We start from the raw sequence: 12,322 nt of genomic DNA on the forward strand, positions 1-12,322 counted from the left end.
GAGCAGCTGTGCTCTCTGATACACTGGTTCTTTAGTACACTTGCCCCATATTCTAGGCAGGACTGACTCTATTTTCAGAAACCATAAAGGAGGGACTGACTCGGGGAGTCATTCCCAGTTTTGCCTTTGTGCCCCTGGCCGACCTCAGCCAGGGGCACCCATGATAGCAGCAGACAGCACAGAACGACAGATAACCGTCATCTTATTGCCGATTTACAATGGCAGCAGACGGTACAGAACAACTGATAACCGTCTCTGCTATCATGCAAAAGCAAACGAATGCTGCTGTGTAGCGCTGCAGTAACGCCTCTGTCAGCGGCATTCAGTACACATATGGTGACAGTAAAAAAAAAAAAGCTGAACGGGCTCCATGGTTGCTGTGCTATGGCGTCTGCCAGGGCAATCCAGAAAAAAAGGGCGCGAAATGATTGTCTGCCATTGTTTTCCCAGAGGAAGGAATGAGTGACGACTTTTACCCAGAACCACCAGCGACAATGATTTTTGCCCCATCAGGCACTGGGATCTCAACCCAGAATTCCAAGGGGGGGAGGAGACTGCGGGAACTATGGGATAGCTACAGAATAGCTACCCACAGTGCAACGCTCCGGAAATCGACGTTAGCCTCGAACCATGGACGCACACCGCCGAATTAATGTGCTTAGTGTGGCCGTGTGCACTCGACTTTATACAATCTGATTTACAAAACCAGTTTATGTAAAATCGGACTAATCCCATAGTGTAGACGTATCCTCACTGAGGGCTTGTCTTCACTACCGCGCTACCGTAGTGCATCTGGCGAAGACACACTACATTGTCAGGACAGCTCTCTCCTATTAACGTAATTACCCCAGCTCAATGAGAGGAGGGAGCTATGTTAGCAGGAGAGCATCTTCCACCAACATAAAGTGGTCGTTTTATCACAACCCTGTATGATGTATGTTATGTCGACTTAAGCGGTAGTTTAGACAACCCCTAAGCCAGCCTCTCCTCTAACTCCAAGGGGAATCAGATGGGACTCCAAATATCCATCTATATTGGTCTATACACAATTTGGGAAGCACATTTGCAATAAAGATGGGCCCAACCAAACCCCTAAATCCCAGCACCCATAAACCTTGAAACAATTGAGCCAAACTTCAGTTGTTTATACATGTTCCCGATAAAACAGCATTCACAACTCAGTAATCAGCTAGTATGAATGAGGCCAAATCATGTTCCAGCCTACGGTTTGAACTGGAGTGAGTTTGCTTAGGTCTAGGCTAGAACATGATTTTTAAATATAGTTCTAACAGTTTGCCTCCTTCACAATGACCATCCATTTACAGTAGTAAATTAAAAAAATTGGTCCCTGCATTTATGTGGTAGTGAACACAAGTGTCATTTAAACAACTGATCTTTTGGTCACACTACCCACCCTAGTCTGCTTATTTGTCTCATTCACCTATTATGTCTTGTCTTGTATACTGGAAGATCTTGGGGATAAGAATTGTCATCCATGTTTGTACAGGGCCAGCAGAACTGGTTGTGTCCTTTTAGTGCTCCACAATATAAACATTTAGTAGTAAAACAAGCCAATCTTAAAAAAATCAGAGCTCAGATCTGCTACGAAAATGTAAGCATAGAGAAAAGAAGGCCTATAGTTCAACAAAAAATGCAGGACCGTGGTCAATCAACCCATGCAGGTACTAAATTTAACTTCTCTCTAAAAAAGCAAACCTGGGGGCTTGGAAAAGTGAACCGATTTCTGTTTTAATCCATCTTAAACATATTATACACTCCAGGCTGCACTTGTCCACATCACATTAAGCCACATGTTTGTTTTTTGTGGTAGAGAATATCTAACATGCATTTCTAATCCACCTTATCACCAGGTTATCCAAGCACTGACCACACTTAATTAGACCCAGACTAAACAGTATCTCTTAACAAATTTTTTTTTGCCCAATCAATTTTATAAATTTCAATCTTATCTTCAGCTATTGTAACCTTTTTGCACACAGCTGTGCAATGACACTCCTCTATAGAAAAATCTGTAAAACAGTGCAGTGTTTTGGTAGCCTTGTTGGTCCCAGGATATCAGAGACAAGGTGGAGCAGGTAATATCTTTTTTGACCAACTGCTGTTGGTGAGACAGGCTGAAGAAGAGCTCTGTGTAAGTTTCAAAAGCTTGTCTCTCACCAACAGAAGTGGGTCCAATAGAAGGTATCACCTCATCCATCTTGTTTCAGTAAAGCACTCAATCTTCTCCTGTGCAGCTGTCCTAAGATAATCACACCTCCAAACTAATTCCCATTAGGGAAGAGAGGATCATAGCAAGAGTAGGAATGGATAATAGCAATAGCCTATGACAAGAAAAAGCAGCAATTCCATTCTCTATCAATTGAATATTCAAGACCAGAACAATCCAATGTAAAGACAACACATCAAGTATACACTTGTATCATAATATCTACGGATACCCATCACTATAAAGTGTTTTAAGTTGTGCTGCTAGTGCTAAAATTCGGAGACAAATTCACATACAGAAATCAGGAATTAGTTACCTTCCCACTCCCCATATATTAAGTATGCGCCACACACATGGCTGCAAACTACCGCTTCTAAATATTGCTCCTGAAAGTCAGTAATGGTGATAGAATGGTACTAAAGCTAACTGGATCTCAGTTTGTAGTACGTCCCATCTCAGTCAATACAGTACACATTTTAATATCTGTAAATCTTTATTTCACAAACTTAAGAAGAAAACATAGTAACATTGCCAAATCAAAGGCATACATACTAAATACAAATGCAGAATACATTGTTTTGTATAAAGCAAATGCCCAGATCCTTAGTGGAACTTGCAAAACTAAAAGCACACTATTTCTCCAAAGGCTATAACTTAAAATCGGATTGCCAGCATCGGAAGTCCCAATGATTACTGATTTTTGCCTTTCAAATTGGAACCAGGCTTCAGTCTAAATGAAACACATTTTGGATTCCTCCTCTGCTTCCAAGTCTCAGATCCAACTGGATGGGAAGCTGAAAAAAATACTATTTTCCCCCCACTCAGACTATAAGGTCAAATCTATGACACAACTATGCACTTAAAGCTCAGACATTTCTTGAAGCCTTTTCAGTTGTATCAATAGAATGAGTGGTTAAGTACGAACGGAAAGTGCTTTTTGCATAGAACTAGAACTGTTACTCTCATTCAACCCAATCACTGCGAGGGTGCTCAGTCATGTTTCAAATGTGCACAGAAATAAATAAAACTTAGGAAGAATGCATGGAAAGGCCTTTTTAAAATCAGTTTTCTGTTTTCATGATTGTTAAAAGCTATGGAGCATTCCAATTCTCTCTAGAGCAGTTATGCCAACTGATATTTCAAGCTGTGGTGTCATTATTAAACTTGTGGGCCACTTTGTAAGCAAATATAATGCTTGTGATGCCAGACTGAAGGAGATGGCAATAAAATTCTCTTATTCTTTCTCAACACAGGGGGTGGAGTGGGTGGGAATGGGACAAGCTTCCCACACTGCTCTGTCAGTTACCTCAAACTGGAATTGAAGATACCACTTCTAAGGGTCAGAAGATAGTTCAGTGTCCATCCCTTTGGGTGGTGCCAATTAGTGTAATTCTGTGACTTCCTGATGTTGACACCTGCCCACTATTAACTGGATCACCAATTCATTTCATGATGACCAAACCACCTTCAGATAGTCACTACTGGCCTAAGCTGGATTTGAACGGTCAATCTAGAGGGTAAATGCTCCATATCCCAGTTAGCAGTCTCATACTTTTCATTTGTATTAACCAATGGGAAAACAAAGGCTTTTTTTTGTTCAAGCAAACTTTAGCAGATGAAACGTGGAAGAGGTGGAAGTTTTAAAAGCAAATCTACATTAAACTAGTAAGAATAAGTTGTAACAAACTGAATATTTAATGATACACATTTTAAAATAGGTTGGAAACACTCATGAAAAACTATGTAATTTTTACATGTATAAGTTACTTGGGTATGTTGTCATGCATATGTCCCCCATTTCCTGAAATTCACCTTAATGTAAAAACATATTTACCTGAAAGAAGTGAAGCAGAGAGAGAGGGAGAGTGTGAGAGAGAGAGGTATTTTGTGAAGTGGAGTTTTGACCAAACGTTAACTGTTCCTTTGTTGCCAATACAGTCTATCCTTTAAAATCTTTGTTCACAACCTGTGTATATGATAGACTGTTAGGGCTCGTTTGCAGCAATAACTGTCTGTTGTGGCATTCTAGCTACCAAACACACACACGAAGTGCATACGATTAAAATTACACATATTATTTCACTGGAAAGAGGAAATGCACATAACTTACCATGTTGCTTATCCACAGTGGAGTCACAGTGAGTCATTTTTTAATCTTTTTCCTCCAAAAAATCCAGTTCATATTCTAGCACTATATGCAAAGTTCTCAGTTTAAAATTCAAAAACATTAGAAATGCACAGCGATTCTAAACCCAGGACATTTCCTTTAGCTCCTATAACAAATACAAACTATTTCTTCAAAAATACTATTAAACAGAAGGATCCTTCCTGGGTGAGAGCTTATATTCCAAGTTTCAGCCTAGACTGAATGATTTTGGCCACATCTGAAAACGGGGATGACAATGGGAAATAAATTTAACCACAATAAGGTGCCACAAAATATTCTGTAAGCGACTTGTCCTACTATTGTTCTGCATTCAGAACTTTGTTGAAGTAACTAGGAAATCTGTGTGCAACTCAATGGCAGTTACAGCCCTGTATCAACTAGGGTCAGGAACCTTTTAAGTGAAAAATAAAGCAGTTTAAACTGGAGAAAAACTGCAAAGGCACCCGACTTCCATAGCTAAGTATTATTCAAGTTTAGGTGTAGGGAAACAACTTCTAATGGAAGGAAAAGAATTACATATACCGGTAATTAATTCACACAGACCAGGAGAGTAACCTATCAAGCTGAAACAGCTGAAGATCTTCCAACTGTAAAAGCTGGGAAGCATGGAATATACAAGAAATAAGAGACCCTCATTTCAGTATTCTGCTTAATGGCCAAGCCCTTCATACAAAATTACATATTAAAAAAAAGATCTTTTAAACCACTTAGTCACCAGAATGAACTAGTCAAATGTTCCCAGACCCGAACACACTGACCTTTTGACAGTTGCCAAATGTACTCAACACTGATCTATTTATTACAGGATAAAATTAAGAGCAGACAGAGCTGAATAAATTCTTAGAAATATCCAGCAAACCCAGCTGAACCTTAACAGATTTTATTTTAAATTAAACACAGCAATTTATAACCCTTTCTACTACAGCAAGCAACTCATCCTCTGAGCATAAGAACTCTGAGAAACAAGCAGAAAAACTACTGAGGGGCACACTCAGTATTAGATATACTTTTTTAATTGGGGCCATTACATCAGAAATATCTAACATTATTTTCATTTATTGAAGAGTTAAGGATTTAAATGCAAAAGCACTGGACAAGCATTACAGTAAGATGTAAGCTCTATGTACTACATTTCTTGATGTGAGGGGGAAACAGGTGTCAACTGAAGAGCTGAAATGATCTGACTTGTATTTGGCCAATCAATGTACACAGGCAAGAGGAAGCACAATGAATGGTGTCATCTCTGGAGCACAGAGATGATGATTACTTTAAAATTCAGGTTGGTGTCCACTTTCACAGGGATTCATACATTAGCATTCAGCTGAGGCAAGGCACTGTAGCAGTAGCCAACAATGTGGTTTGGAGGGACATGAAATAAAAATAGGAGTCAAAGTTAAAAATCATTGATCACATCAAGTCAGGAAGATCATAAAAACTCAGGGACAAGCAATTTGTGCAGATACATGACGACTATAATGCCCTTTTCCACAGGTAGCCTACTTGGGGTTATGTCTTGAATCAGGGCAGAAATGAACTACAATTTTGACATTCTTGGAGCAAGCTGTGAAAGGGACGTCAGCTTGTCAATGGACAGGCAAGCAGTGCTCTTAAGACAACCATAAGCAGAACACAGCTGGTAAAACAAAATCTTGAAAAAGCATATGCTCCTATTCGTTAGTTTAAAGCAGAGTTTATGGTCAGGACATTTTATATCTTTGTCAGAATTGTACAGAAACTAGAGATGCAGCAATAAAATATTCTGTTCTACCTTCCATACGATCAACTAAATTGCTGTCACTACCGGGTTCTTTATTGTCTGGAATGGTCAATAAATATAAGAGGTAGAATGGGTGGTGGCAGATGAGATTTGATGTTGAGGGAACAGATAAGAAACACCATAGAGATTTTGCTGTCACTTTGACAACTCCTGAGACATATCTTTATAACAACTATTTAAACCACAGTTGTGCGCCCATCACCATTTTAGACTTAGTGGGCAAAATTCTGCTCTCTTCATAGGTGTAAAACAGGAGTAACTACTGAAGTCAATGGGGTTCATATGGAGTTACACCAGTGTAACAGCTAAAGATGGTTTCATCACACTGGCAAGTTAGAGACTTCTCAAAGCAGATTGGCTGACTTTTCAGGAGCATAGAAAGATAGGGACAACATAGTATTAAACTAGAGACATCTATCAGTCTCTGATAAATGCAATATATAATTGGCAGAAACAATGTTTAATATAAATAAGGCAAAGAATGACATTTTATTCTTTAACCAGGATATCATCTAATTATTAATACAGCATTCTGAGTTGCCTCTCCATGGCTCCAGTTTCAATTAGAAGCTTCTGCTTAGAATTTCTAGCAGGTATTGCTGTAGTGAAAGGTCATTATGAGATCCATTGAGTTACATGGCCAAAACTAATGGATAAGTGTTCTCAGTTAAACATATTAAATACCTGAAAACCCAATCAATTGCATCTCATTGGTTGTGAAGGTTCACATCACCTTTTTATCGTTACTCTGGACATCAAAGAATTCTGGAGACCGCCTATCTGAATATTAAAAAATAAGTTATTTTTCCTTCGATGCTACTTGAAGGTAAAGAAAAAGCTTCAACTGTTCATTCAGTTCGCCGCTGATGTACCATGAACGTTAAACAAATCTGATACACACCTGACTGGATACTGACATCTTTACATTCAGTGGAATGTGTTTCACTTAACATTATCCAGACAGCAACAGAGCCAATTCAGCATAAACACGTCCAAGCTGTTTTGGTTATGTGCACCTCTTATAAAGATGGACGTGAATAACAGTGACCTACTAAAACACAGGCATTTGCAAGGGACATACTAAATGCAATAAAAATAAATCCACATACATTATTTGACATTTTGAGTACATTTAGATATATTAAACAGAACAAAAAAATCAAGTCAAATAGCAAGAAGCTTGCACTCTACAATGTGTAACAGAACTGGCCCTTTCAGGGTGAAGTATGAGTTGGAACCACACCGAAGTGTATTATTTCTATCCAGAAAGGTTACATAAGTCATTCTTCCAATTAGCAAAAGGAGAGATTTGTTGTTTCCACCTTTCTGAACATTCTGTTACCGTGTACCAGGGTTCAGTTTGTTTTATTTCTTGCATCCCTTTCTTGAATATCCTTTCATTGTGTCAGAAGAACAGTATTTTATTTGCAAAGGCACAGATGTGTCTCTAGGAAATTTCTTTATGGAGCCTCATACCTCTTTCTAGATCTGACTCTAATACTTGTGTACCATCAACACCAAGTAAAACTTCAGACTCTCCCCAAAAACCAAAAAAAAACCCCAAAACAAAAAAACCAAAACAAAAAACAAACTAAAAACAAACAACCCCACCAACAAACAAAACACACCAAAAAACCAAAACAAAAAACCCCAAACAAACAAAAACAAAATCCACCAAAACAGACAGATTGCACCAAGAAGCAATCTGTAGATTTCTTCATTTCTAATGAAGGTCTGTGTTTATTATTTTAAAACTCCCATCTCTACAGATTCTTAATGCTTCTGTCATGTTGCCTAATTAGATATATTTGAAAAAACTGGAGTTCCCTTTTTATGGATGTTTACATGACCAATATTATTACAATTAATGACAGATAGATTTCTAGGCAAGTAAAGTTCAGACACCACTTTGCAGAAAAGTTACTAAAATTAGCCCTTGGCGCAAACCATGTTAAAGAAATAGGTTACTAGTGAGTTTAGAATGAGGAGTGCTCTGTTTTTAATTAGAATTTTTTTCAATCTTAATGTAATAAATAAAATGACGCAACTGTAAATAGATAACTTAAATTCATAAGGAAAAGAGAACAGCCTCCCGTAGCATAAATGTGCAGAAATGGGATTTCAGCAGTTTATGAAAGTGATGGTGTACATTTCCCACTTCTTTCTATTCAAATCTTATGAAGATTTTTTTATTTGAAGTCTCTTCTGCAACCATTTTCTCTTGGTTGCTGAGGATCTTCAAACCTGTTTATTCACAGCCTGAGAATTTTTAGCTACTTGCCTAACATTAATCTCCCAATCAGAAAGGAAGTAGTCACCAGAAACAGCTTCTCTGGAAACTTCTCCAAGCGTCCTCTCTATGGACTAAATGGTTATTTACCAGTCATTTAATAAACACTTCCTTCTGCCTCCATCACTCAAGATATTTGTTTTATTCCTTCCACTACAGACACTGATCAGAATTTAAGAGTTAGTTGAGCTTTATAATATAGGAGTTAAGAGTTGCAAGGTTTGTTTAAATGCCAGAGGCATGCTTGAAATGCCCCCTCTTCAGATTGGTTACATTCTTCAGGATGCTAGCTATTCTGACTGGCTATATAGTTCTGATCTGAATCAGTGTTTTTTTCATTCCTGATAGCACTAATAGTTGCCAAGCAAGTTGCATTCACCGAGCTGTTAACATCTAGTCATTCAAACTGTCCATAAGAGTTACAGGCACACAATAGGAATAACAGAATCATTGTTTCGAACAGGGCTGTTGATAGGTTAAGTGTATTTATAAAGGTGGGTCAGTAAAGGAAAGCTTCAGCTCAACATTAAAGAGAGGCTCTTTCCTGTGGCTTAACTGTTGCTAACTATGTAGGGAAGTAAGAGGCAGGAACACAATGGTAGGATGAAGGCCTTCCCTTGGTTTGACAAGTACACGATTATAAAAACCATTTTAACAATACATGTCTGTTTGCCACTAGAAATCCTTCTGAGTTCCTAATGTTTTGCACAGTGCCCTGGAGCTCCAGGGTCTACCAACTCAAGGCTATTTAAGGCACTTGCTTGAACACTTTTGCCCAGAGAGTTTTGCCACATGAACTGAGGTGCATTTTAGGAGAATACAATATGAGCAGACCAAAGCTTTTCATTCTTTCCTCAGGAGCATTAGTCTTTGTGATATAATATTCCAGACTGGAACAGGATTACATAAAAATAAGTCCCACTGCAGTTCTCTTCGTAGCGTGTTTTACTTTCTTTCAGTCAGATCAGTATCTGCGAGATCCAAAGAAAAGTGTACATGGAACATTGCAAAACTGGACATCCCATTACTGACAATTATCTTCTCTGTAGAGGGAGATATCCCACTGGCATAATTCCACCATTGTAATCAGAGATACTGTATGCTTGTATTGCTGTAAAGGAAAGGTCGGCATTTCTGTGTGTGCTATGCAGGCAAAGGAAGAAGAGGATAGAGACAAGTTCTACAAGGATTAATTCTTGATTAATCTCATTGTTATAATGGAAGCACAGAAAATTAGATGAAATATAACTCCATGTAAGCACAGTACACTCTTCAAGCCAGGAACTGTATGTGCTCGTCCTTATAATCCTTTATATAAAGTTGGAAGCGACGTTTGTGTGACAGAGGTAGGCTTAAACAGAGCTTTACACTGACGAGTTCTTCTGCGCCAGGTTTGTCCAGGTGTTGAGAGCACTCTTCAGTCAAGTAAGCCTGACAGAATAAAAGCTCCTTTCCCTTGAATATTGTGCACATTAGAGAGGAGAAAAAATAATTAAGGCAGTAACTTCAGTAACTATTAAGATTTTTACTGTATTGGGGTGTAGTGTATGTATGGGTAGAATATTCACCCAGACTCTGTGGTTTCTGATAGTAGAGAAAATTCATTTTGGTGCTGTTTCATCCATTTCCTTCTCATAGTTTTAGCTGTACATTCAATTTTGTATATGCTACAGCATTATACACCTCAGTCTCTCAAGGAAATACGAAAACTTCAGGAAGTCTGGATGTAAAGGCAGTTCCTTGAAGGCCAGTCTTATTAGGCTACGTAATAAATTTGGATAACTCAATACCATGGGATATGCCTAGCACACTGGTAAAAAGTTCTTGCTTCTAACCTGTGTTCCAAGGTTTGTTGGCTGAAGCAGTTTGAGACAATCCATGACTGAAGGTTGAGGAACATGCATATTGCCAGATTTCAATGAATCTGGGATTAGCGTTTCTGTCTGGCAGCTAGTGATGATTCCAGTCTGCAAATCTTTTGGTTTAACAAGGTTTCAGGTTTCAAAGTATTTGTAAATTGCAGTAACATACAGCATGACATTCTGCCAGTCTGGACGCTCAGTTCGCACCATTTCATTGATGTCCTGTCACAAAAAGAAGATCAAAATTAAAAATGACCACCTTGCAAGTTCATGTCCATGTAGTGCTCATCAAAGCTGTAAAGCTCCCACTCTGAGACAGGCTTAAGGAAAGATTTCCATTTTGCTCAGCATGTCATTTGCCAAGTTCAGATGGTGAAAGGTACTTCACGACTTAAAAGTTTAAAAACAGTTATTTCTGGGCCATCTGCTAAGGGCTACCATCTCAGTGAAAAGCAACATTAATTTTGTGACTTGCAGTTCATGAGTCCAATATCAGAGTATACCTCAGCTTTCTTCTCATCTAATGCTAACAATAAAACAGTTGACTACTGAAAGACTGGAGCCCAAGTGCTGCAGTTAATAACATGCATGCAGAATTCCACTCTGCACATGCACTTTCCACAGCAGGATCAAGGTCTAGCTAGGTAACAAACATCACTGCACAAACTTGCTCTTTAACAGTCAACCTTTTTACTTGGCACTGTCAAGTGTCACTTTACAACAGTACCGTGCAGTGGTGGGCAACCTGCGAGAGCATGCAGCCCGTTAGGTTGCCCACCACTAACATAGTGATTTCCAAGGTAGACATTTAACTAGGTAAAGTTAGCATTTATTATCAAATCTAGTAAAATATGTACTCAGAGAGAGGCAAAATGTGAGGAGTTAATACCTACCTAACAAAGCTATGAACTGATCTCTACCTATTCTAATTATTTATATTGCACCACGAGTAAACTGATTTACAAACAAGAAAGATGGATATATCTTGCTCGACAATCTACGCATGGAACCTATACCCATAGGAAGGGAAAGAATTCAATAAGCTTTTTAAACCTTCCTTATTTTTTGTGACTTTTTCTTTAACTTTACCTATATTCATTTTTAATAGAGAGTTCAAACAGAAGCAGCAATTACTGTGATAGAGTTCACTTTATGAAAGGAGCTGTGAGTAGTCAAAACACCACGTTCAAGGAACAGCTGAAATAATTTCCCCTAATGTTACCCTCATTAACATTTATATACACAATGACCATTTGCCACACAAAACACACAGTGTATGCTGCATATACTGCTAACAAACTTTTCCTATGAAAGATGCAATTTCCTCTTATAAGATTTAACTCAGTTTGGATGTACCTGAGCCTATGAAAGTGTCTGCATGTGTAGGGATTACATTTTAAGACAGTTTTTGGTCAGCCAGTTCCAGGTATCTTGTAAAGTCCTCTTTCTAGTACTGTCATGTACTGTAATGTCAAGGGAGAGGAAAGTGCCATGTAGCTAACTGCATGTAGGCATTTCTACAGCTGCTCTCAATAGTCTATTTTTACATCTGCATTTGGTAAAAAACTTCACATTTCAAAATCACGAACTTCTGAGGTATTTAAAAATACTCAGCAGTTGTATCTCCATTGTGAACAAATACAATGGCTGGTCAGAGGTTTTGATAAGGATCAAGGAAAGTGTTATTTTTAAATGTCTGACTATATAGCATTGTGAGTTGCTAACTCAATGGCAGCTTTGCTAGAATTCAAGTTACACAAGTCCTAATTAGTTATTTAAATCCTTTTTCTGGTCCTGGCAATTCTAGCTGAATTGCTGGAGACATCTACCAGGGCTTGTGTTTCTTCCAATTCCATGGCTTCAGAAAAGTCTTCCTCTTCTGGTAATTATTTTCATAATGACAAATTAGTAATTCTTTTAAATTCTGCTCAGGAATTTCTTCTTGTAGGAATTACAAAGCCTCTTAACTATTGTTACTTAAAGAAACAGTTTCACAGTT

General features: G+C 38.3%; 1 protein-coding gene across 3 annotated transcripts in view; it reads right to left on the bottom strand.

Moving 5' to 3' along the window:
* Window positions 1-2,701: 2,701 nt before the first annotated feature.
* SPECC1L (sperm antigen with calponin homology and coiled-coil domains 1 like) overlaps window positions 2,702-12,322 on the bottom strand; it is a 114,488-nt gene continuing 104,867 nt past the window's right edge. For all 3 annotated transcript variants that reach the window (XM_032801312.2, XM_075060020.1, XM_032801315.2), the window contains one exon: window positions 2,702-10,545. In XM_032801312.2, the coding sequence (XP_032657203.1) occupies window positions 10,456-10,545 (90 nt within the window). In that variant the 3' untranslated portion in view covers window positions 2,702-10,455. The remainder of the gene's footprint in view (window positions 10,546-12,322) is intronic.

The sequence above is a fragment of the Chelonoidis abingdonii genome, chromosome 22 (genome assembly GCF_003597395.2).
Source record: "Chelonoidis abingdonii isolate Lonesome George chromosome 22, CheloAbing_2.0, whole genome shotgun sequence".
Taxonomy (NCBI): Eukaryota; Metazoa; Chordata; order Testudines; family Testudinidae; genus Chelonoidis; species Chelonoidis abingdonii.